The sequence below is a fragment of the Symphalangus syndactylus genome, chromosome 14, assembly GCF_028878055.3.
Source record: "Symphalangus syndactylus isolate Jambi chromosome 14, NHGRI_mSymSyn1-v2.1_pri, whole genome shotgun sequence".
Classification (NCBI taxonomy): Eukaryota; Metazoa; Chordata; class Mammalia; order Primates; family Hylobatidae; genus Symphalangus; species Symphalangus syndactylus.
Window position 1 is genome coordinate 12,827,210 of NC_072436.2, and position 26,938 is coordinate 12,854,147.

At 49.4% G+C, this 26,938-nt stretch overlaps 1 protein-coding gene across 11 annotated transcripts in view; it reads right to left on the reverse strand.

Annotated features, from left to right (window-relative positions):
- The window catches only part of USP36 (ubiquitin specific peptidase 36), a 44,258-nt gene extending 24,030 nt beyond the window's left edge, over nucleotides 1-20,228 (reverse strand). For 2 of the 11 annotated variants that reach the window (XM_055243040.2, XM_055243039.2), the window contains exons 1-5: nucleotides 7,368-7,470; nucleotides 3,211-3,281; nucleotides 2,007-2,074; nucleotides 1,066-1,136; nucleotides 2-84 (exon numbers count right to left, since the gene is read on the reverse strand). In XM_055243040.2, coding sequence (XP_055099015.1) covers nucleotides 2-84; nucleotides 1,066-1,136; nucleotides 2,007-2,074; nucleotides 3,211-3,269 — 281 coding nt within the window. In that variant the 5' untranslated portion in view covers nucleotides 3,270-3,281; nucleotides 7,368-7,470. Of the gene's footprint in view, nucleotide 1; nucleotides 85-1,065; nucleotides 1,137-2,006; nucleotides 2,075-3,210; nucleotides 3,282-7,367; nucleotides 7,471-9,016; nucleotides 9,128-15,173; nucleotides 15,396-15,874; nucleotides 16,266-17,906; nucleotides 18,053-19,137; nucleotides 19,304-19,694; nucleotides 20,009-20,036 lie in introns of those variants that run through there. The other 9 variants (XM_055243038.2, XM_063617320.1, XM_055243037.2 and 6 more) reach the window with 9 other exon arrangements.
- Between the last annotated feature and the right edge of the window lie 6,710 nt (nucleotides 20,229-26,938).

Below are 26,938 nucleotides of genomic sequence, written 5' to 3' on the forward strand. Positions count from 1 at the left end.
CTTAGCACACATGTAGGCATTCTCTCCACTCAGGACATCTGCTTTCACAAAAAGTTCCAGAGCACGCACAATATTCGCAGCTTGCTGAGGAGGACAAAAACAGGGAGTAAAATACACAGCAGAAGAAAAAGGCTGATTCAAGAAATGCCAAATTTAAGGTCTTTTTTAGGCTGAGGCAGCAAATCACAAAACTTGACTCGCATAAAAATTTGCCCACTAGCTACCAGACTGGGACTCCTTCTCCAGTGACAAGAAATGAAAGCAGCCAGGAACTGCGGCTCACGCCTATAATCCCAGCACCTTGGGGGGCCAGGGCAGGAGGATCACTTGAGGCCAGGAGTTTGAGACCAGCCTGGACAACACAGCAAGACCCCCATCTCTACAAAGAAATTCTAAAAATTAGCCAGGTGTGGTGGTGCATGCCTGTAGTACCAGCTGTGTGGGAGGATCACTTAAGCCTAGAGGTCAAGACTACAGTGAGCTGTGATTGCGCCACTGGACTCCTGCCTGGGCCACAGAGCAAGACTCTGTCACTCAAGCCCCTATAAAAAAAAAAGAAAAGCAAAGAAATGACAGCTGCAGGTCTGCCATGAATCAGTCACTTTTATCAGGATGATCTTGTAGCTGGACCTGCTCTGGAGCTTGGGTTGGCCCAGCAAAGGCAGGCCGCCCTCCTGCAGACTGTAGCTGGAACAGCGCATGCACATAAAGCCAAGGCTGCTCTCCCAGGTGACGCCCACAGAGCCACCAAGCTCCAAAGGCTGCACGCCGCCCACAGCACACAACAGACTCTCCTCAAACCCTGGGGACAGCGCTGTTCCTGTTCATGCTTCGGGACACAAAACTCAATTTTACCATTTTTTTTCTTTAAATAAAAGGATATGCATAGGAAAAACTCTAGAAAGAAACAGGTAAAGACAATGGCCTGTACTGCAAGGCGGCAAGGAGCAAAGGAGTTTTCTCCCTATCTATTTTGATCTGATGCCTTTACTGTTCTGCTGGTTCTGTTTCACCCTCTGGCCTTGCTCTCCTATTGCAGAAGTGAAGGGCAGGACAGATCTGTACCCGGATCTCCAGCGCGACGTCCAAGTAGGGGTCGTAGGTGTCCGAGACGCTCTTGCACACGGAGCACTTCACTGCAACAGAACAGAGGCAGTGGAGCAGGTGTGGCCTGGCAGAGGCACTCCCAGCTCCCAAGACTGAGACCCGGCAGGGAGGCAGACTCTCAGCAGGGCTTTGGCCAAAGATGAGATTCCCACTAGCCCCTGAAGCATCCTGGTGTCCGAACAGAGAGCTCTCCTTCACCACTGAAGTTCACAAAGATAGATGTCAATGTCTTTGCACTCACATGGCCCTCCCTGCCTGGACTGGTGACCACCACGTGCGGTACTCTCCTGCTGAGGGAGAGCAGAGAGAAGATCCGCCTCCTTCCTGCACGTGTGCACGGCACTTCCTCATGAGAATATATATACATATATATATATATATATATACTTTTTATTTATTTTTTTTTTTGGGATAGAGTCTTGCTCTGTCACCCAGGCTGGAGTGCAGTGGTGGGATCTTGGCTCACTGCAACCTCCACCTCTTGGGTTCAAGCAATTCTCCTAACTCAGCCTCCCAAGTAGCTGGGATTGCAGGCATGCGCCACCGCGCTCGGCTAATTTTTGTATTTTTAGTAGAGGCGGTGTTTCACCGTGTTGGCCCTGGTTGGCCAGGCTGGCCTCGAACTCCTGACCTCAGGTGATCCTCCTGCCTTGGCCTCCCAAAGTGCTGGGATTACAGGTGTGAGCCACCACACCCAGCCCTCATGGGAATATCCTAACAACTGCTCCAGTGGCCAGGCGAGCCAAGAGTCTCAGAGGAAACCATGGCTCAAGACCTCAGAGACTGACCCAGGTCTGCACAGCGAAGAAAGAGCCCCAGCCTGTGTTCCAACTCTTAAGGTTTCCTGGGTTCATGTTCTAATCCTGGCAAGAAGCAGTAGAGCAAACGTCTCCACTTACCACGTGATCTGAGATACCCTCCAAAAATTTGATGGACCAAGGTAGTAGCCTGCGTTTGACGATCCAACCTGAAAAGGAGACCACAGCCTTTAAGGGAAGGGCTCAGCACGATGACACGAGGGATGGCCCCATCCCAGCAGCCCCATGCCCACCAGTCACAAGCTCAGCGTGAGGCTGGGGAACTCCACCCCCCACCCGAGTCACCACAGACCCTTAACCTCCATCCTCAGCCCACACTGCCTGGCAGTCTCTCTGCAGAGCTCTGACCTCCTCAGGGCCCCACTCCCCACAGTAGCCATTTCAAACCTTCACAATGCCCACTGCCACCCACTTCACAGAAAATAAAAGCCCCGAGAAATGTACGTGTATCCTCACCCAGTGTTGCCTTTTATTTTTGGTCTCAATAAAAAGTAAGTACCCAAATCTAGAGTGAGGCGGGAGGCCAAACATCCCCCTGAGCTAGGGCGCCCACCCGGCCCACCCTTCCACTTCTCTGCTGGTCATCAGACAGCTGGTCCCCAATCTGGGAAGAGGGGTGGGGGTGGGAACAAAGGCACAAACAGGACCAAATCTCCCCGGCTCTGCACCCTTTTCAGAGAGGACGGCAGAGTCAGACGTGGGCTTCAGGGTCAGGAGCCCTGCACTCCCTCATGTCCCCGCACCGCTCACTAACTGGGATCTGAGGCAATCCAAGCTCTGGGGCCTCTTCTCACCTGGCCCCGGGGCTGCCTGGTGTCTCACCTGGCCCCGGGGCTGCCTGGTGCCTCCCACACCTACGTATCCATATGGTAGCTACTCACACTGGAAGATTCTGAAACAATACACCACATCCAGTCTCTGCTCCTGGTTCTACTTGCAACTCACTGCATCTGGTCCTGACTCGCTGCTCTGGAACTGCCTTCCTCAGGGTCGCCTAAGGCCTCCAGGCATGAGGCCAGCTGGGTCTGCAGGCCCTTTACTAGGAGGCTGTGCAGTGTGCCAGTGCACCCACTCCCTCCAGACGAGCTTCCCCTCTCCACAGGCTCTCCAGCCCCGTCTCCCCAGCTGCTTCCCCGACTCCTCACTGGCACAAAGCGGGGCTGTTTCCAGGGCGCTCTCCACATTTCCCACAGCCGCCCAGACCATTCCAAACCCGCAGGCTACATTCCCCCTCCCACAGAACATGCACACCTCAGCCTCTCATCTGGCCTGTGTGACTATTTACCATGGCACTTCCCAGACTCCGGGAGCTCTGAAATACTTGGGGGACCAATACAGGATCATTCAATTTTTATTCTGCAAAGTTAGAAAACGAAAAATCAACTGCCACCATCTACTGTCCCACCATTCTTCAAAAGTGACCTTTTAACTGCAAATACTAGCAAAGATGTAATCTCTGCATGGACTGAGAACTGTGGGTAGCTGCGTGTGACGGCAGCTGCCAAAATCCAGACCACCCCACAACCCCTCTGTCGTCCAGAAGCCCGCAAGCACCAGAGCCCACAAGGCCACAAGGAATCCCCTCTTGCATAACCCAAAGCAGAGGAAGCACAACTGTCACCTTACCCAGGAGAAGAAAAGCCAAGCTGAGTGACAGCGAGCTCCCACAGGCATCTCACTGAGCCTGGGGAGAAAGGGCAGTAGAGAACAGCTGGGCAAGAATGGAGGAGGGGGCAGGAGGTGGCCCGAGAGCCACCCGGAATCACGGCTGCAAGGGGCACCCTGAAGTGGAGTGCTGGATATGGGGTCTCCCAGGCACGCAGCTGGAGTGGCGGTTTCCACAGGCATGGGCTCTCAGGGGGAGAAGGCAAAAAGGCAGGCGGGTGTCCTTAGAAGGGCAGTGAAGGGCAAGAGAGGCAAAAGGGGAAACATCAGGGTCCTGAAAAAAAACTCAAAACTATCCTAGACTATCAACCCTTCTGCCGCCAGAGGAAAAACCAACCATGAGAGCGCACTGCACAGGGCAGACACAGGAGGCGCTCTGGATACGAATCTCGAAAACCAGCAGACCCACAAGATAAACGAAAGCAGGCCCAGTCTATGCAAAGTGCTTCAAGCACAAAGCAGCAATGAACAAGAATCAAAACACCTCATGAGATGTAAACTAGCTCCAGAAAACAGACATGATGCCGAGGACACAGCCACCAAAACTCCAAGCCGAACATCCTCAACATAGTGAGAGTGGCCTCATTTCTGGGACCAGAGTGCCATACACAGCTGCCCTCCTGGAGGAACTTATGAGAGGCCGGGCTTCACCCGGCCAGGAGTGCGCCAGAGGTGCCAACTGGAGGGTGGGCAACGAGCAATGGGAAGATGGTAACCATAACCCAAGGCTGGGCAAGAAAAAGATACCACCTTACGGGTGCCAACAAAAAAAAAGAAATTATGCACACTAAAATGGCAAGAGAGAGAGGAGAGGAAAAGCGCTAGGAAGTAAAGGGTACCACGGTGGGCTGCCAAATCAGACAGTGAGGGGTGAGGAAACAGGACCAGGTGCATTTCAAAAGGGCGTATGAAACCAGCAGGCAGCGTGGAGCGTGCTTGCAGTTCCAGTTACTGGGCAGGAGGATTGCTTGAGTCCAGGAGGTGGAGCCTGCCGTGAGCGGGGATCGCACCACTGCACTCCAGTCTGGGAGACAGAGCAAGGCCCTGTCTCAAAAAGAATGGTTTATGTACAAAGGTAGCCATTAAAACAAAAACACGTATCTTCCTAATATCCAAAGAAATTTGAGAAATAAAGAAAAATCAGAAATAAGCACAGTAAATATGCTACCTATAATTACTATAAAATACATAAATATGACAGAATTGAGACCAAACTTTTCAGTCATAACAGGAAATGTGAAGGAGCTTAACCTGCCTATTAAAAGATGGTCACTTTGGCTTACAACACAAGACAAATCTTAAGAACGCCTCTAAGAAAGGGTTCAGAAAGTGACAGCAAGGGGCCGGCGGAAACCCTGCAAAGCAGGAGCTGCAGCACTGACGCTGGCCATGGCAGAATTCAGAACAAAAGCCACTCCACGTGACAAGCGAAGACACTCAGAATGCTAAAAGCAATGATCCTCAATGAAGACATGACAGTTACGAATATCTAACCACAACCACCTGTATAGAGCAAAACTACAGGAGATGCAAGGAGACAGGCACCCACCAGAATTCCAGTAATCATGGACTTAACACACTATTCCAAACAAATGAAGGGGACAAGAGCACATGGATATAGAAAACGAAAACTGCATCATCAACAGACCCATCTACGGACAGAGGAGCAAACCAACACCCTGGCAGTCTGAGCAGCCACCGTCAAGCATGCAGGAAACATTCACAAACGCTGGTCACCTATCATCACGGAGAAAACATCAGAAGTTCCATGAAGTAGAAATATTATCAACATGCTCTGATCATAACGCAAGTAACACCAAAAGTCATTTACAGAAGCAAAAGACAAAAAGGCCCCTCCACCTGCAAATTAAATGGAATAATTTGCTTTATGAGAAGCTCACCATTGGTGTCACTTATTTTTTCTCACTCCACATTTCACTACAGACCAGTGAAAGCTCTCTCATGGACTGACATCTGGTGAGCCTTCATCTCTCCCCTGGCAATGCCTGGCCACCTGACACCTGGCTTCTCTCCTCTTTCCACCAATTCTGGTACCAACGAATGGCTCACCACCACCCACCCCAATGCCCAGACCACAGACCTGCATTCCTCCCATCTCACAGCCCCAAATCCAAACCGTTATTCATTCTACCTCCCATCCCACTCCTCACGAATTTCTTCCACCGCAGACTCTGGTTAATTGGACTGACTGAAGCCCAGGGGTCAGTTTCTGTCCTAAGAGCGCTCCAGGTGGCTGCACCCTGTGCCCAGAGCCAGGGCCCCTGCTATAGGCTCACTGCACTCCCCCTGCAGGTGCTGGGGACACCGCAACCCTCCTCCTGGGGACATCCACTTGCCTCTGCAGGCCCTCAGGGGTCACTTCTCCCAGGAAGCCGCCTCTGGGTGAAGTAATATCCCTCTATCACAGCATTGCCCACACCACACTGCAAATGCTGCTGGGGTCCACTCTCTTCACCAATTACACCATGAGCTCCACAGACTCCAGGGCCATGGCTTCTATCTCTCAGTTCCCAGTGCTAGCTATGGGGCCCAGCACACAGGGAACAGTAGTTCAATTACCCAGTTCACTGAAGGGCAGACCCGGGATCATATAGGGAGCAGGGAAGCTTGAGCCCCTTCAGGAGAAGGGGAAGAACACGTGACCAAACCCTCAGAATAGACAAAAAGCATCCTAGGAATGCAGTGAAAGTTGCCTTCATATAAATGATTAAAGTACGTTTTCTTAAGCCAGGAATGGTGGCTCATGCCTGTAATCCCAGCACTAAGAGGCCAAGGCAGGCAGATCACTTGAGGCCAGGAGTTGGAGACCAGCCTGGCCAACATGGCAAAACCCTGTCTCTACTAATAATACAAAAATTAGCCAGGCATGGTGGTGTGGGCCTGTAATTCCAGCTACTGCACTCCAGCCTGGGCGACAGAGCAAGACTCCTGTCTCAAAAAAACTTTTCTTTCTGTAAGTCTTGTTTACGTAATAATATCATCCACTGAGGCCAGTGGTTTTGCCATTTCAATCACTCATTGCTACAACTCAACTTCTCTAAAGAACATTCTAGGTATATTTGCTAAACTATTTAAAGTATTTCTAAGATCCTAAGCTGAGGCAATACAAGGAAGTCCTAAGCATTTCCTGCCTGTTTTCTTTGGTCTGAACCTATAAACTCAGGAATGACACAAAGACAATTTGTGATGGCAACCATTACATATAAGGGCATATGTGGTGCCAAACAATCGCTTGGCACCACACCAGTGTGAGTAAGAAATAGCAGCCAGGCACAGTCAGATCCTAAAGCTATAAACTTCCTCATGTTAAAGCTCCCTGTTTGTACATATACACGTATGTATAAATTATACTGCAGAGACCTAATTCCTACCACACCATCCTCTTTTTAAAAACAATATGATTTTTAAGAGACTGAAAAAGTCCATGGTAATAACTGAATACCCCTAAGATCTGCTAACATATTTCCCCTTAACTGAGCTGCTGAGACACAGCTGCCACCACCACAGCCATCCGATCCTACCAAGCCGCCCCGGACCAGCAAGACGTCTCCGGAGACAGCCCTTTCCCAGGAAGCAAGGGCAATCCCCTATTTGAGCTCCAACAGGCTGAATACCCAGAGGCAAATTCTGCCACGTCTACCCGAGGGCAGCCTGGGTAGAAAGGTGCCGGGCTGGCTGTTGCCATAGGAATGTTCTGCTGCCACCATATAGAAAAGGTGTCCAAAGCCCTGGGAAGGTGAGTGGGGAAGCACGCACTTGGCGCAGCCATTCAGGCAGGCCTTCTGCATGGCGTCGATGGTGTACCGCAGGAACTCATGTGCGTCCTCCTGGTTCCCAAAGCGGAAGTGCCGGGCGATCTCTAAAAGAGGAAGAAACAGGGAGGGAAGAGCTCGTGTCTTCTCATCAGCCTGCGGCTGCTTTCCTGAATATCCATTCCTGGCTGTTACAAGGGGAAAATACTGCAACTTTTCAAAGGAACAAGTGAGGAAAACAAGAGCTCTACATGGATTTTCTATATCCCAATCACAATTCATCATGGCCACCACTTTCTCAATAAGATCGCAGGCTTGAACCTTCACTACTTCACAGACAAGGAAGAACACCAAGCTCTCAAAAATGTAAAATGCCGACTGGGTGAGGCGGCTCATGCCTGTCACTCTAACACTTCAGGAGGCCGGGGTGGGAGGATCACTTGAGCCCAGGAGTTCGAGGGCAGCCTGGGTAACATAGGGAGACTTCACCTCTACAAAAATAAAAAATAAAAAAAATTAGCCAGGCATGATGGCATGTGCCTGTAGTTCCAGCTACTTGGGTGGCTGAGGCAGGAGGATGGGTTGAGCTCGGGAGGTTGAGGCTGCAGTGAGCTATGATCTCACCACTGCAATCTCCAGCCTGGACAATAGAGCAAGACCCTATCTCAGAAAGAAAAAGAATAAAGAATGTAAAATCCGGCAGGGTGCAATGGCTTATGCCTATAATCCCAACCCTTTGGAAGGCCAAGGCAGGAGGATCATTTGGAGCTGGGAGTTGGAGACCAGCCTGGGCAACATGGCCAGACCCCGTCTCTACAAACAATACAGAAACAGTCAAGTGTGGTGCGCCTGTAATCCCAGCTACTCAGAAGGCCAAGGCCGATTGCTTGAGCCCAAGAGTTGAGGCTGCAGTGAGCTGTGATTGCACCACTGTCCTCCAGCCTAGGTGTAAGAGCAAAACCCTGTCTCAAACAAAAAGAATGTAAAATCCATTGAGTATCTCTCCAAAAGCCAATACAAAACACAGGTGAATAAGTATTTCACAGTGCTACAATTTACACAGATTTCAAAAACCGGTAATAGGCCTCTTCTTTCTGCCAAGTGAATGAGAATGAGACTTTTTTTATATCACAGGCAACTGATTCCTGATATTCAGAATGGAATTGGTACATTCCTCATCCATCCCTCCTCCCAGCTCTCCCTCAGGCTCACCTGCCTGCCCCAAATACACAATAACTCCTCCACCTGGCCAAAGGAAAAGCTACCTGTCCTGACCTGCCCCCACTGAGAGGCTTCCCCACTGACCCCAGCCCACATGTCTCTGAACTGCTATTCCTTGAGTCTGTGCCACCACATGCAGGGCTGTTAGCACAGAGGGATTCCCAAGACTTCATCCATGACTCACTCTTCTCTCCCTTCTACCAACTCCCCAGCACCTCCTACAGGGCGAGCACTTAGCAGGCCTTCAGTAACAGATGGAGAATGGCACAGTGGCTCGTGTCTGTAATCCCAACACTTTGGGAGGCCAAAATGGAAGGAATGCTTAAGGCCAGGAATTTAAGACCAGCCTGGGGAACACAGCACGAACCCTGTCTCTACAAAAAATTAAAAAATAAATAAATCACGAAAATTTTAACATGGATTGATGCTTACTTTTCAGGTCTCGGATGAAGGAGACGGGCTTGATGGCGTTGCCGCTGTTGGCGAAGGCCTGGACGATGTGGTTCTGCATGACACACAGCATGCAGAAGCTTCCCTGGTGGCCTGCCGGCGTGGAAGGAGGAGCAATTTTAAGACAAGAGCTTTCAAAGAACTCATGGTGAGGCCCCCAACCCAAACGTAACACAGACAGAAACACAAGCAGGTAAGAGCAAACCAGGCTGTGAGAGAACGGCTGAGCCAGACATCCCAGACCTCTGCTGACTGGGCGACCACCAAGGAAATGTTCTTCTCTGCTGGATGGCGTTTGGGAGCTATGATCCATCCAAAGCTGAAACTCACACCATCACCCCACGTTAATGCTGACCTGTGCATGATCCTTCTCAGATTTCACTAGTATTATTTACTTAAAAAAAGACTAAGGCAGATTTTCAAAATGAAGCTTAAAAGATGTATTCTCGAATTTCTAAGCTGCATCACATGGTAAATAGGCTAAAATATTTTAGGGCTGACAGCCTCTTAGTAGTGCCTCAGGTATGGGACCGTCTGTTCCACTGCTTCTAGTAAACACCTCGCTAGGATATATCTGGGGTTGAAAACGTTTTCTGGGAAGATCCAGATAGCAAATCCTTTCCGATTTGAGGGCTATACAGCCTAGTCACAACCATGCCCCTGTATTGTAGAGGAAGCAGCCATAGACAATATATGAACAATGGGGTATGAACGTGTTCAATAAAACTTTATTTACACACACAGAGAGCAGGCCAGATGAGTCTGCCCACCCCTGCTCTACATAAAACGCCTCACTAGGCATTAGGCTAGACAGTGGTCCTTTTTTTTTTTTCTGAGACAGAGTCTCACTGTCACCCAGCCTGGAGTGCAGTGGCACAATCTTGGCTCACTGCAACCTCCGCCTGCCGGGTTTAAGCAATTCTTCTGCCTCAGCCTCCTGAGTAGCTGGGACTACAGGCTCGTGCCACCATGCCAGGCTAATTTTTTGTATTTTAGTAGAGACGAGTTTCACCATGCTGGCCAGGCTGGTCTCGAATTCCTGACCTTGTGATCCGCCTGCCTCGGCCTCCCGAAGTGCTGGGATTACAGGTGTGAGCCATCGTGCCCAGCCCCGACACTGGTACATTTTTACCTTTCAAATTGTGATGTAAATAAACACTGCTGTGATCGCTGAACTCCCCTCAATCTCTCTCAACCCCATTTTCCACGTTCCTTCATTCAAAGTCACCACTATCCTGAATTAGGCAATTATCATTCTCATTCATGTATTTATTATCACACACGTGTATCAGTGAACAATAAATGGCACTGTAGCTACGTTTCCAAACTTCCTTTCTATAAATCATATCATGCAGTTACGTATCATTCAGCAATGTGCTTTACAAAAATCCATGTTGCTAGACATAGCTCCAGTTCCTTCAAATCTTCCAGCTAGAATATTTCACTGAATGAAAAGACTACAGTTATTTATATATCCACCACTGACACACTTTAGTCTTTCCATTTTCTCTGCTATCACAGACATTTTGCAATGAACAATCCTGCACCTGTCTCCTTGAGCACATGGGTGACTTTCTCTAAAGTACACGCTCAGAAGACAAATTTCTGGACCAAAGGGCAAGCACGCCTTCAAATATGCTAGATACTGTTGTCTACCATACAGTGCATTACCTGTTCAAATAGATCCATCTCATAACACAAAACTCAACCCAAATTATTTCCCCGCAATATCTCCAACTCCTTAGACTTCAAAATCAATAATGAAACAGCATGCAGCCTGCTTAGCAAATAGACATTAAAATGCTATTATTTACACAAAATTCTTCTTGAAGAGATGTAAAAAACTCTCCATGAGATTGCCTTTACATAAAGGGGAGGTTTTTTTCATTTTAGACTTCTGCTTGCCTTTTCTAACTATATCCATGTTATTACTTTTATTTTTAAAATGACAATAATGATTGGGGAACTCAAAATTAGGCAAAAATAATGTCATTTAAAAGAAAACATAGGCCAGATGCAGTGGCTCACGCCTGTAATCCCAGCACTTTGGGAGGCCGACGCGGGTGGATCACGAGGTCAGGAGGTCGAGACCATCTTGGCTTACACGGTGAAACTGTCTCTACTACAAATAGAAAAAAATTAGCCAGGCATGGTGACACGTGCCTGTAGTCCCAGCTACTCGGGAGGCTGAGTCAGGAGAATCGCTTGAACCTGGGAGGTGGAGGTTGCAGTGAGCAAGGATCAGACCACTGCACTCCAGCCTGGGCGACAGAGTGAAACTCCATCTCCAAAAAAAAAAAAAAAAAAAAAAAAGGACAACATAAAATTTTTCAAAACCTAACTTCAGGTAAGATACAGTTTTACTACAAAAGAAAATGGCCATGGGGGCCCACACCTGTAATTTCAGCAATTTGGGAGGGTGAGGCGGGTGGAACACGTGAGGTCAAGAGTTCAAGACCAGCCTGGCCACTTGGTGAGACCCCATCTCTACTAAAAATACAAACATTAGCCGTGCGTGGTGGCAGGCACCTGTAATCCCAGCTACTTGGGAGGATGAGGGAAGAGAATCGCTTGAACCTGGGAGGTGGGGGTTGCAGTGAGCCGAGATTGTGGCAACTGCACTCCAGCATAAGCAACAGAGACTCTGTCTCAAAAAATTGTGTAGAAATTAAGCCTCTAATCATTATATATAAAATGCTGCTGGTGGGGCATGGTGGCTCACACCTATAATCCGAACATTTTGGGAGGCTGATGCAGGAGGATCGCTGAGCCCAGGTGTTTGAGACCAGCCTGGGCAACACTGCCAAACCAAATCTCTACCCAAAGAATAAAAAAAAAAATTAGCTAGGCATGGTGGTATGAGTCTATAGTGCCAGCTACTTGGGAGGCTAAAGTGGGAGGATTGCTTGGGAGGTGGAGGTTGCAGTCAGCTATGATTACACCACTGGACTCCAGCCTGGGTGACAGAGTGACACCTTGTCTCAAAAAAGAAAGCTTCTTTCAGCCTAATAAAATATCACTCTTAAATAGGGTAAATAACAATCTAAGCCAGGTTCTCCAGCAATATATGAGATTAATTTAAGTGGCACATGGACAAACATTTGTTCATGTAATTTAGGAAAATATAACTCAGAAGTCAATCCATGACTACAGGGACATAGAGAGATTTGGGAAACAAAAGGATAGGACTGAACTGCATTCCTCCTAGACTATTTTCACAGTATTTCTCTTCTAGCTAAATATTAGCGCCAAAGACAGTCCAGCCCAAGGCAGGAGCTGCTGCTCCGTGCCACATGCACAGCGGACCCTCCTCAGAACAAACTGATGCTGACCCACGGGACCTGTATGGGAAGGAAGACCAGGCATTCCCCTTGAAGGGATGGCCATGGCTGCCTTACTCACACGCTTACTGCTGACATGCTGCAACCAACTGCAGCTTACCTGTGCCAGGTTATGGGGATTTACAGATGTTATCTAGTTTTAACTAAATTAATCCTCACAAAGTTGGCAAATGGCTCAAAAAGATCCCGCAGAGAAACCAAGAATGGAAGGCAGCTCTACAGTGGAAGAGCCCTTACAGGCCTGGGATAGCAGAGTCTTACTGCCAAAACCATGAGACGAAAACAACGGCCATCTAGTCAAATCTTACTGAAAGTCCACCCAGAACAACCTCAAAATTACCAAGTTCACCACTGGAAATAGGGGCTACAGTTAGCCATCTCAATAATGTACATCTGCGGGGCATGGTGGCTCATGCCTGTAATCTCAGCACTTTCGGAGGCAGAGGCAGGCAGATCACCTGAGGTTGAGAGTTCAAGAGCAGCCTGGCCAACATGGTGAAACTTTGTCTCTCTACTAAAAATACAAAATTAGCCAGGCGTGGTGGCGGGCACCTGCAGTCCCAGCTACTTGGGAGGCTGAGGCAGGAGACTCTCTTGAACCCAGGAGGCGGAGGTTGCAGTGAGCCGAGATCGCACCACTGCACTCCAGCCTGGGCGACAGAGCAAGACTCCATCTCCAAACCCCATCCCCCAAAACAATGTGCTGCTTCATCTCAACAACTATGCCTTGATAATTAACCTTTGCTGCTATGAAGCCATCGCAATTAGCAAGATGTTTACAAACACTTCCCACTGCACGGCCATCTTGTGTTCTTTTTCTTTTTGTTTTGAAACGGAATCTTATTCTGTCGCCCAGGCTAAAGTGCAGTGGCGTGATCTCAGCTCAATGCAACCTCTGCCTCCCGGATTCAAGCGATTCTCCTGCCTCAGCCTCCCAAGTAGCTGGGATTACAGGTGTGAGCCACTGTGCCCGGCCAGTAGCAGTCACTTCTATAGTACTCCCTGTCTGCGGGCTGCTACTCCAGGCACCTGACTTACTCAGAATTCATCTGAGCATCATACAACTCTGTAAGGAAGACAGTCTCACTCTTCCACAGACCAGGGACATTCTCAAAAACTCAGTTACTACGGGGCAAACCGGGAAGCAATCCCTACAGGCCAGGCTCCTGAGCTATGCTTTCAACTGCTCTGCTCCCTCCAGAATTCTACTTAGAGATTTTCTGCGATGAAAACATCCTGCAGTCCTAGGATAAACTAAGTTGCTTACAGTTTTTTAGAAACTGTGTCATTTGGTAGTATTTTCCTATAATTTTTATATCTATGTTCGTGAAGAAGTTGTGGTTATCCATTTTCTTTCTCGCATCTTCCTTATTATTGTTATCTGAGTTACAGGAACTTTATAGAATGAGCTGGGAAGGATTCTCTCCTTCTCTATTCTTTGGAAGAATGTGTAAAGGATTGGAATTGTTTCTTAAAAGTTACATAGAAATCGGCTGGGTGCAGTGGCTCACACCGGTAATCCCAGCACTTTAGGAGGCCAAGGCGGTTGGATCACCTGAGGTCAGGAGTTCAAGACCAGCCTGACCAATATGGTAAAACCCCATTTTACTAAATATACAAAAATTAGCCAGGCGTGGTGGCGTGCGTCTATAGTCCCAGCTATTTGGGAGGCTGAGACAGGAGAATTGCTTGCACCCAGGAGGCGGAGGTTGCAGTGAGCCGAGATCACACCACCGTACTCCAGCCTGGGCAACAGAGTCCGTCTCAAAAAAAAAAAAAAGTTACACAGAAATAACACTGTCTCTGCTTGGGGTTTTTCATGGGAAGATTTTTAACCACTGCTTTAATTTCTTTAATAGTTAAAAGACTTTTCAGTTTCTATTTCTTTCAGTTTGTGGTAAGTTATATCTTATTTCACCTCTATTTTAATCAAATAGAGCACACCACCACATCCAGCTAATTGTTTCAATTTGTTTTTTTTGTGTGTGAGATGGAGTCTTGCTCTGTCGCCCAGGCTGGAGTGCAGTGGCATGATCTTGGTCAGCTCACTGCAACCTCCGCCTCCTGGGTTCAAGCAATTCTCCTGCTTCAGCCTCCCAAGTAGTTGGGATTGCAGGTGCACCCCACCACGCCTAATTTTTATATTTTTAGTAGAAACCAGGTTTCGCCATGTTGGCCAGGCTGGGCTCGAACTCCTGACCTCAAGTGATCTGCCCGCCTCTGCCTCCCACAGGTGTGAGCCACCACGCCTGGCCTTGATTTGTTTTTGTAGAGATGGGATCTTGCTGTGTTGTCCAGGCTGCATGTTTTATAATACATATAAGATATACTGATACAATAATAGATGCATAAAACAATTGGGCCAGGCATGGTGGCTCACACTTATAATCCCAGCACTTTGGGAAGCTGAGATGGGAGGATCACGTGAGCCCAGGAGTTCAAGACTACAGAGAGTTGTGATGGAGCCACTGCATTCCAGCCTGGGTGCCAGAGTAAGATACTGTCTCTAAAAAAATAGTAATTGAACGTACATATTTTGGAAGTATTTTGAAAACGTTTCTTTCTGTCTGGGTAATTATTTACAGAAAAGCTTGGCGAACACAGCCCCACCTGAGTGATTCACCTTCATGGCCCATTCTGCAGCAGGCATGATTCAAATTTAGGTTTCATCAGTTACTATACGTTATGAACTGCCCTCCTAAATTTGACCCAGACTGAGAGCAGCAGTGCCACAAGTGCATGGGCTTATCTAATCCAGAGGACCCACAGCCACCCCACTGCTGCAATCCCACACTCACAGCTGCGAGCATGCTCCTTGGAGAGCAGGTAGTTGGCTAGAGGTGGTGTGTAGGTCAAGCACTGGATGGTGGCATTGAGAAAGCAGGTGTTGCCAAGGTTGTGGAGTCCTGCGCCCACACGGAAGACCCGCTCCCACCTCAGAGACAGTCGCTCCGTGGGGAAAAGCACTTTCTGCGGGGCTGGGACTCCGTCACCACAGCTCTCATACGTGTGCTCACTGCCTGAGGAAGAAAGGGACAAGAGAAGAAAAGAGGAAGACGTAAGTCCACACATAGGTCGTCCACAAAAAGAAACTCCTGAAGCATACACTTAGCATGCAGTGTCTCGGAACACGGCACCAGAGAAGAACTGGTGTTCTGGTTTACGGGACATTCCTGGAAAGCTCAGGAGTAAACCTAGCCATCCCACGGACCCTCCTAGGCTGCTTGGCTATAGAATCCAAGGGCCCCTCTATAGATGAAGGACACGGCTCAGAGGCTGAGTGCTGGAAGGAGCCAGGCCCTGGCACTCTGCACCACACTGTGCCCACATGCAGCCCACCCCATTTCTCTTAGTTCCAAGCCTGACTTTTGACTGTATTATACTTGGGATGGGGGGAACAGCAAGTCCAAGGACCCGCCAAGTACACAGATCTGTCAAGTACACAGATTTCCTTGCTACCAACCCTGTATCATTACTTCTATAACTGAAATCCACTGACCCCATGTAAAAATTCATAACTCTTTGACCACATTCTGTTGTTTTTCCTACTAATTAGTCAATATTTAAGTCCATCCACTTCGTCACCCCGGAGTGAGGGCCTCTCTGCCAGCACACTGCACATCTGTACCCTGTCTCCTGGCCAGTGGGTCATCTCCACTCTTGTGGCGACTAGCTCCCTCTGTTTTGGGGTTGAGCAACACATATTTGCTCTTTAAGGACTCCAGCTGGTAGGAGAAGCTCTTGCTGGCTGGCTCAAACTCGATCTTCTGTAAAAGGACCTTCTTGGCAGAGGAGGCAAGAAGCTTCCCCAGTTCTCCATCATCAGCCAAGTCCTTGCGGCCGGGTTTCAGGGCCTCCTTCAACTTATCCACTATTGGCATGGTGCATCACTGCGGGGACAAGAAGAAACATAGAGCCATGGATAACGAAATCCCAGGACAAAAATATCTCTTAAGATCTCATCTTTGGTCATTATGGATGCTAGCCACCACAAAAGCTCCCCTGGATCAGTGATCCCTTGGATCAGCCGTACAAAGGAAGTGTGAAACAGGGAGACCCAGAACTAGTCACTTGGACATATTAGTTCACATTTCCCCCACAGAAAGATAAGATGCTGCTACAAATAGAGCTGAGCAGACAACAGTGGCCCTGAGGCAGCCAGACAGCCCCTGCCACGTGCATCTCTTCAACAGATACTCATCAAGTAGCTCTGGACATCACTCTTGGTGCCATTTCCTTCAAAAGTCCATCACGTGGTCCAAATGTCTGCTCCAAAACAGGGGGACACTAATTCTCACATACAAACTGGTTACACATACACACACCCATGCAATAAACGAATTAGCATGCAGGTCGGATAAGCATGCATGTCTGTACAGACCTGCACTCTTCAATATGAAGGCCACAGGCCACACGTGGCTACTGAGCATGTGAAATGAGGCTAGTCCAGGTTGAGAGGTGCTATAAGTGTAAAATGCACACCAGATTTTGAAAAGAAATACACAGTAGTATAAGAAGAGAATGTAAAACAACCCAGTAATTTTTAGATCACTCACCTGTTGAAATGGTAATATTTTATATATATTGGGTTAAATAAATTATGAAAATGAATTTCACCTGCTTCTTTTTATTGTGGCTATTATAAAATTTTAAATTATATTTGTGGCTTGTATTATATCTCCATTAGACAGTGCTTGGAGTACAAATTATCTTTTTAAAAGTGAGGAATGAGAAGAAGAGCAAGTAGCAGGCCCAGAGAATAGTATCCATTAGACACCTAAACTTAAACAAATGTCTTCCCAGGACACTTATCAAAAAAGAAGAAGTATCAAGTATCAAGTATCTTTTTCTATAAAAACTTCTGTAAAGAAAAGCCAGGCGCAGTGGCCTGAGCCTGTGGTCCCAGATGCTTGGGAGGCTGAGGTGGGAGGATAACTTGAGGGCAGGAGCTTGAGGCTGCAGTGAGCTATGATTACGCCTGTGAATATCCAGTGCAGTCCAGCCTGGGCAACATAGTGAGACCCCATCTTTAAAACAAAAAAAACTGTGGCTCACGCCTGTAATCCCAGCACTTGGGAGGCCGAGGTGGGTGGATGAGGAGGTCAGGAATTTAAGACCAGCCTGGCGAAGATGTTTCTCTACTAAAAATACAAAAAAATTAGCCAGGCATGGTGGCAGGCACCTGTAATCCCAGCTACTCAGGAGGCTGAGGCAGAGAATTGCTTGAACACGGGAGGCAGAGGTTGGAGTGAGCCGAGATCGCACCACTGCACTCCAGCCTGAGCAACAGAGCAAGACTTGGTCTCAAAAAAAAAAAAAAAAAAAAAAAAAAAAAAAAAAAAAAAAACTTCTGTAAAGAAATTTTAGAAGCTTATTTAAAAAAGCATTATAAGTTGTCTGATTTGAGAAAATAAAAGAGCCTTTTCTCATGAGAATTATTAAAGATTTCTCACCAACTGAACAATCACTGCTGGGTCACAAGCAGACAATTCAGCGGAATCAAAAAATACACAGAAGCCTCGCAGACTCACCTGGGATGTGCAGACTGCAGCATGGAACCAGGATCTTAAGGGAGGGCTGAGTTTGGTTGGGCAGGTGCTACGCGGGGCTCCTGAATGTAAGCGCTCCCGGGCTGTGGCCTGTTCAATCACCAAAGACACAGAGCGGGCGTCGGAGCCTGTGGGAGGGACAGGGAGACCATCAGTGGAGGCGACTCTTCCTGCGCCTTCTCTTCAGCTACTTCTCAGGGAGGCAGCACGCACCGGCAACCCTCTACCGTGAAAAAGCTGTCCAAGGAGCATCCACGGGTGCACTCAGGATGAGGCAGTGGACCGTGCTACCTCATCACCAGTTGTAATGCACACGATATGAACACCTTAACCTTGACCTCAGACAAGCCCAGAGAACGAAAACCTCCCCAACACCTGCCAGTCAGCTCCAGTCTAATTTCATTTCCAAAGAGTAAGAGGTAATAAATCCCCAAGTGTTACTGGTTTAATGAACCAGTAAAACTTCAATAACAATAACAACAAACCTGAGGGAGTAATAGGAGTTGCCAAAATTTTGCTTTGCTAAGTGTCGATTTTCTCTTTCATTACCATCTACGATCACTGTGATTACATAAAATTAAGGTCCGTAAAAACAGTTAACAGTGAAAACATTCAAACACACAGATGGAGAACCGCACAGGGAGCACATGGGCCCCCCTTATTCAGCCTCAGGAATTACGTCTGACCCATCCTGAGTCACCTCCCATCCCCAGGTAATTCTACAGCAAATCTCAGACCTATGATTTCATCCATAAATAAAACCATACCAACTCCCGAAAAATGTGTAAGGAAATGATCTCAGAATATAAAAGCCATCTATAAAGTGAAGACATCCAGTCGTATTAAAAACTCCCCACAATATTATTGCTTTCGGTCAGGACTCACATCTACCCTGGAAGGTGAGAACTTTGTCATGCACCACAACCAACGCTTGAGAACCACTTAGGGAGGGGATAAACGAAACTTGGGAGATGTAACCCAATTTCACTCGAGATAAGTAACTTTAAACTTAACCCACTGCTTAATGTAGATGCAGAGATTTTGAACACAATTTTTCAAGTGTGACAGGTCAATCTCTACTTCACCAATTCCACCTAAAACATTAAGCAATAACCTAAACAACGCTCGCTCTCTCTCTGAGGTGTAGGAGCCCGAGACAAGTGTTCCTGTAACCACTAGCAATCCCTCCGAACACACACCATCAACACCCTACCCAACTCAGGAAGGATGCTCTCTCTGGTCCAGGGACAGCACAGGCCTCATCCACATTTCCACGTGCGCGAACCCCAGCCAGCACCATTCAGGCTCATTCCCGCTCCCTCTTCCTTCTAAAGTCACTTTTCCAGGATGAACTGCAATGGATGCTCGCAGGGTCAACCACGTGCTGGGGAGAGGAGCCCACGGATGCAGCGGCCTCCCGGGGCCCAGCGCGGCGCCCCAGGGGCCTCCCGGGCGACTCCGCAGCGCCTGCCCCGAGCCCAGCCGCGGACACAGCGACCTGAGCACCTCTCCCCGAGCCTAGCTCCGTGGCGAGCGTTACGTAAACCGGGGCGCGCGAAGTCTCCCCTCTCGTGTGTCTGGGTTTGGCGGCCGCCATTCCAGCCCCGGGCCCAGGACCCCCACGCCACCCGCCAGAAGCAGCGGCATCGGAACCGCACCCCGCCCCGGGCTCCGTGGCCTCCGCAGCCACAAGGGAGGTGCCCGCCCCGAGGCCGCACCCGCCCCGCTGAGCTCTGCGGCCGCACGCGACGCCCTCGCCCTGATTCCGACCTCAACCTCTCCGAAGTCGACCTGAATCCTGCGCAGACAGCGGGCACCGGCGGCCCCCACCACCGGCCCAGAGCCCGGGGGACGGCGGAGACCGGCGAGGACAGCCCGGCCCCGGACCCTCCTCGGGAAGATCCGGGCTCTGGAGAAGCGAGCTCGCGAGCGGGCGGAGCATCCCGGGTCCTCCTCGGGGACGGCCGAAGCCCTGCGCGGACGCGCGCCTACGTCCTTCCTGAGCGTCCCGGCTGCGCCCGCCAGCCCTTCCAGCGCCCCAGGCCTCGCGGAACCCCCCGCCCCGGTCTCGTCCCCAGGCCTGCGCACCGCCCCGACCCGACCGCAGCCTACCCCGGCCTCTCCGCCGGCGCGCCACAAGCCTCCGCAGCCCTGGCGACTCCTTCGGCCCGCGGCCCAGCACTCGCACCATCCGGGCCTCCGACGCCTCACACACGTGTCACGGCGACGCTTAAAGGCGCCGCACCCAGCGGCCGCGCTGCGCTAACACAGAAAGGGTCGGGAGGCTTTAAGAGGCGGGGCTAGATTCCGCTAACACCCTGTCCCCGCCCACCGCCGCTTCCGTGACGCCTACGTCACCTCCCCATCACGGGACCCCGCCAGCCTACGTGATGACGCAAGTGCGCAGAGCCAAAGGCGCTCCCGCTCCTGTGCCGCGGCCGGGTGACGTCTCCGCAGCGCTGGAGAGGTGCCGCTACTTCCGGGTCGGCCGAGCGCACCTGGCGGCGTTGCGGACGCCTCAAGTGTGACAGTGGCGCGCGCCCCCGCCCCAGAACGGGGACTCGAGGGACTTTACCCACCCCTGCAACAGCGCTCCAGCCCCGTCTCCCGGGCAGGGAGAAGGCTGGGCTCCCACCTGCCCTCTGGCCGTCCCGTGGCTGTGGAGAAGCGGAGGCGCGGGCGCTCGGCCTTAACGTCCCGGGCTCTGGGGCCATCCGTGACTCCCACACGCGGAGCACCTGCAGTTTGGGGAGGGAGGGATCTGGGAGCGATCGGCCAAAGCCTGGGGGTGCCGAGGAAATGGCTCTTCGGAATTAGGGATCTGAGAGTGTGAGATTTGACCTTCGTAGTCTGGTGGCCGCTGTGCAATCCCTAGCTCCACCCACTCCCTCCAAAAGCTCTGCGAAGGTTTTAGCTGAGTATTTGTGAGCACGTATTTCTTTCGCAGTATTTTTAAAAATCCTCTTGATCTGAGGCAACTTCGCTGGCTTCCTCCCCATTCCCCTGGGCAGGTGGAGAGTGTTGGTTCCTGGCCTGACCTCAGAAACTCAGAGAAGCACAGGATTGGCATAAACTACTTTATCCAAAAGGCAGAACTTTGCAAACACAGTTGTATCTGCTGTGTCTTTTTTGATATAAGTAGGAATGATGAGTAGGGTGAAGTCACAGGTAAACAACCCAAAACGAATCTCCATGCCCTCCCCACGGATCTTAAAGCAGGGACTGGAGATGGGGAGAGAGGCTAGATGTACTTGGAACAAAATTCACTTTGTATTTATTACTTGGGCGCTGGTGTTTTTTGAAAAAAGCAAACAAGATAACCGTATTAGTCTGATGCTGAGACTATGCCCTATCTGTAAGAATCCTTGGGCTGGGCGCGGTGGCTCACGCCTGTAATCCCAACACTGGGAGGCCAAGGTGGGCGGATCACCTGAGGTCAGGAGTTCGAGACCAGCATGGCCAATGTGGCGAAACCCTGTCTCTACTAAAAATACAAAAATTAGCTGGGTGTGGTGGTGTGCGCCTGTAATCCCAGCTACTCAGGAGGCTGAGGCACGAGAATCCCTTGAACCTAGGAGGCGGAGGTTGCAGTGAGCTGAGATGGCGCCACTGCACTCCAGCCTGGGCGACGGAATGAGACTCTGTCTCAAAAGAAAAGGCTGGGCACAGTGGCTCACGCCTGTAATCCCAGCACTTTGGGAGGCCGAGGCGGGCAGATCGCTTGAGGTCAGGAATTCGAGACCAGCCTGGCCAACATGGTGAAAACCCGTCTCTACTAAAAATACAAAAATTAGCTGGGTATGGTGGCGCACGCCTGTAATCCGAGCTACTAGGGAGGCTGAGACAGGAGAATCGCTTGTACCTGGGAGGCGGAGGTTGTAAATGAGCCGAGATCGAGCCATTGCACTCCAGCCTGGACAACAGAGCAAGACTTGGTCTTAAAAAAAAAAAAAAAAGAAATGCAACTTAGGTCTCTCCCGAAATTAGCCCAAATCTCAGCCATCTTCTACAGGCTGTGAAACCAGAAGAGGAGTTGAGTCCATCTTACCTTGACCTCCCAGGCAGGGAGCCGACCAGGTAATTTTTGGGTGACAATACAACTATTCTGTTAATGCACCTTTTTCTTGAGATAAGTTCTAATGTGATCCGTTTTGGTTACAGCTTTCTATAACAGAATATTTTATTCTTTCATCTTTAACATTTCTCTAGTTTTCTCTTTTAGGATTTAGAGATCATTCAGTCTCATCTCAAATATTTCAATTTCCATGTGGTGCTTTCACGAACATTTATCCACAGTGAGCCTGCCCTGCATTCTTTGGGTGTGGCTGACAGTTGCAGCCACCCTCAGGTCTGTGGGGGTGGGTGTGTTGCCCCTGAATTGCAATAGCAGCATTTCTTTTTTTTTTTTTTTTTTTGTATTTTTTAGTAGAGACGGGGTTTCACTGTGGTCTCGATCTCCTGACCTCGTGATCCGCCCGCCTCGGCCTCCCAAAGTGCTGGGATTACAAGCGTGAGCCACCGCGCCCGGCCCAGCAATAGCAGCATTTCTCCCTAGCCTGGCAGGGGAGTGCAATCGTGGACTTGCTTTTCCACCCGCTGGGGTTGCATTTCATGAGTGTCAAGTGCCTGGGGGACCCAGGCCATTTCACATGAGGGTTTTCAGCCCAGATGTCCCTCCTGCTCTAGGGGAACCCTTCACATCAGTCAGGTGACTTGCTAGACTGGTAGAGCCTCTGCCATCATCCTCTGATGCAAAACCTTTTCTCAGGTGTCTGTGTGGTCCACGGAGACCTGAGTTCCCAGGTTTGGGAGGGATGCCACTTTCCTTAGGAAGTATGTCGTCCTTCCATCCATGCAGATGGGACAGTGCTCTCAGGAAATCTGCCATTAGCATCGCCCCAGAAGACACACAGGCAGAGGCAGCTGCTGGGCACAGGCGCTTGGGGAAGACAGAAGCCATGACGCCACGCCACCTGTTGGTACCCAAAGGAAGTGGCTCTTTTGGCTGCTTGGCACCATTCTTAACGACCCTTCCATTTTGTTTCTAGTCTCAGAAGGGGTGGAGAAAGTCATCCTTCCTAAATGGTGTTGACTCTCAGACATCTGACCGTGCCAGGAGAATGGCTGTGCAGTGGCAGCCCAGGCCCGGGCAGGTGGCGGCCAGGAGCTGGGACCACAGAAGGCATTAGCAAGAGCAGCAGCTGCTCCGAGATGCTTTGGCACAAGTCAGGATACATATTTTGTAGTTTTCTCTGTTTTTTATTTTTCTGAGGTGGAGTCTCACTCTGTCGCCCAGGCTGGAGTGCAGTGGTGCCATCTCAGCTCACTGCAACCTCCACCTCCCAGGTTCAAGCAATTATCGTGTCTCTGCCTCCAGAGTAGCTGGGATTACGGGTGCATGCCACCACACCCAGCTAATTTTTGTATTTTTAGTAGAGATGGGGTTTCGCCATGTTTGGTCTTGAACTCTTGGCGTCAGGTGATCTGCCCACCTCAGCCGCCCAAAGTGCTGGGATTACAGGCGTGCGCCACCGCGCCCAGCCTCCCGGCCTTTTCTCTTGTTTCGTTTTGGTAAACTATATTAGTTTAATACCTCTCCCGCATCGATGGTTGGAATTCCCAACCTCAATCATTTTGGGGGCTCTCTGCCTCCTTTGAATTGGACAGATTTCCAGGGGTTTACCCAGGCTCCAAAGAGCTACTCCAGGCAGCCGGCTGTTTGGGGAGGTGCACCCTGGTCTTCTAGTCTGTGGATTCCCTGCATCAGTCCCCTGGTACTGCTCTCAAGCTCAAGGGGCACCTCAGCCATATGTGCCCTAGGCTGGCAGAGGTCCTTCCCCTGAATGCAGCTGGGCAGGATGCCACCCTTTCCACAATAAGTTTGCTCCCAGGGATTCCCCCAACACACGCACACATACATTCTCTCTTACATCCTCACACACACTCACACACCCCACCACACTCACACACTTTCAAAACCCACCGACTCTCACGCTCACACTCGACAGCCCTTCCCCTTGCTCCGTCACCTCCCTCCAAGTCCCAGCCCCACACAGCCTCCTGCAGTCCCAGCCCCCTTGGTGCCAGCCATCTCTGGTGCCAGCCATCTCCCCCAAAATATCCACCCTTCTGGGCTCCTTTCTGCCCAGAGGGACCTGAAGGTTCCCTAGGAAGCACTTGCTAAAGGGCTCCAGCCCCCGACTCCTGGGGAAGAAGGCTCCAGGCCTCTGCCACACAAAGCCTTCACTGTTCTCTTGGGGCTGGCACCCCTTCCTGTGGCCCTGTGGCACCAAACAAATTGATTCGTCCAGCAAATATTTCTTATTTCCTCTGTTCCACATGCTGGTGAGCGAATCAACCCTGGACTCTCCCCATAAAGGACTTAAGAACATGCAGGTCATGAACAAATGAACACACTTGCATAATTATTATTACCAATGGTGACCAGGCCAAGAGCAGGATGAGGTGATGGAGAATACCTTGGCCTGGGGCATCGGGGAAAACTCTTGCGCGGATGCGCTACCTCGGTTGAAAGTGGGAAGATGGGGAGAGGCCGGCTGTAAGAGGAGCAAGGGAAGGAGGTTCTGGAATGAGAGAAGAGCATGAACAAAATGCCCGAGACAGGAGCGAGCTTGGCACCTTCAAGAAAATAAAGAGGAGAATCACTGAACCTGGGAGGTGGAGGTTGCAATGAGCCGAGATCGTGCCACTGCACTCCAGCCTGCGAGACAGAGCGAGACTCCGTCTCAAAAAAAAAAGAAAAGAAAAGGAGGCCATTGGGAGGGCTGAGGCTGGAGGGGTGGACCACGTGCCCCACAGACAAGAGGTCCCAACTATAGATGAAGCACTCAGGCTACAGACAGGTGAGTGGTGCCTCGGGTGAGAGGCAAGTTTGTCTCCATAGGTCATCCTGCTACATGGAATTCTCCAGAATCCCCTGCAAAGGTGTAGATGGGCTGGGCGCAGTAGCTTGCGCCTCTAATCCCAGCACTTTGGGAGGTCGAGGCAGGCGGATCACCTTGAGGTCAGAAGTTCAAGACCAGCCTGACCAACATGGTGAAACCCTGTCTCAACTAGAATACAAAAATTAGCTGGGCGTGGTGGCATTTGCCTGTAATCCCATCTACTCAGGAGGCTGAGGCAGGAGAATTGCTTGAACCTGGGAGGTGGAGGTTGCAGTGAGCCGAGATCACACCACCGCACTCCAGCCTGGGTGACAGAGCGAGACTCTGTCTCAAAAAAAAAAAAAAAAAGGTGTAGATGGCTTATGCTTTGTGATTTTCAATGTGATTTTGTAAAATTTTTTTTCCAAATTATAGGTCTCTTATTGCATCATCTAAATATCACGGATAGGTCTGAGGAGTCATCCAACATTGTGTTTCTGTAGCTGGACAACTTTTAGAACTTCCTCAGCAGCCTGCACAACTGTTCCTTTTAGGAGATGTAGACAGCACCCCAACATTTTCTGATATCCTTGTTTTTAACTGTTGCTGCTTGCTGAATCAGAGCAGCTGAATTTGAACAAGACTGAAACAAGCTCAATGTCATCTCCTTCAAAGATTAATTCGACATTCTAGGCTTGAGATACTGAATAAGCAACACCTGGCCTCATCCGAACCCTGCAGATGGATGTTCCACCCAAGATGTTTTGGATTTCAACAAGAGTCGTGTTCTCCTGGATAACAACGTTTCTGGGGGAAGTGAGCACCCACAGAGCTCATCTCGTAATGGAACCCAGGGCAACCCCTTTGACCATGCTCCGTACACGAGTACGAACAGTCCCAACGGCAGCCGGCTCCCTTCTGTTTCCCCACCATTTGTCAATCCGGAGCCTCTTTTCCCTTCCAAGGAGACTGAGTTCTACAATGACGTGATTAATGTCCCTCCTCACGGCTTGGCGAGGTGGCTCACACCTGTAATCCCAACACTGGGAGGCAGAGGCAGGCGGATCGCTTGAGGCCAGGAGTTTGAGATGAGCTTGGTCAACATGGTGAAACCATGTCTCTACTAAAAATACAAAAATTAGCCAGGCGTGGTGGCATGTGCCTGTAGTCTCAGCTACTAGGAAGGCTGAGGCAGGAAAATTGCTTGAACCTGGGAGGCAGAGGTTGCAGTGAGCCAAGATCGCGCCACTGCACTCCAGCCTGGGCGACAGGGCGAGACCCTGTCTCAAAAAAATAAATTAAATAAATAAATAAATAAATATAGTCCCTCCTCAGGGCTCTTCTCAGGCCCTTCCCAATAACTGTGTTTTCCTTTAGAATAACGTTGACCTTTTCTGGAATATCCACGGGTTGGTTGCTGGGAACGGTCTTCATTCTCACAGTAGATGTGGCAAAGACAGCTGTTCTATTTTTTTAATATAACTTCCAGGCATCTTAACCTTGGAATTTTGAACATATTAGGAAGTGTCTTTCCATGAATATTGTAAATTGTCAGGCTGGTCTAACAAGGCGGTTTTGGAATTCTACTTTGGGAGGTGTAGGAAGAATAACTTTAGAGCTGACCAACCCTCAGACACTGCTGGTTGGCATGTAAAATGGTGCAGTCACTGCAGAAAACAGGACAGTGCTTCCTCCAAAAGCGAAACATAGGACTACTATACATACTATCTCTATATAAACTGTGTATATATACACTATGTATACAGTATAGACATAGTGTATAGATAGTATAGACATAGTATATATACATAGTATAGACATAGTATATATACATAGTATAGACATAGTATATACGTAGTGTATATATGTAGTGTATATACATAGTATATATACAGTACATATACGTAGTATATACATAGTATATATACAGTACATATACGTAGTATATACATAGTATATATACAGTACATATACGTAGTATATATACGGTACATATACGTAGTATATACATAGTATATATACGGTACATATACGTAGTATATACATAGTATATATACGGTACATATACGTAGTATATACATAGTATATATACGGTACATATACGTAGTATATACATAGTATATATACGGT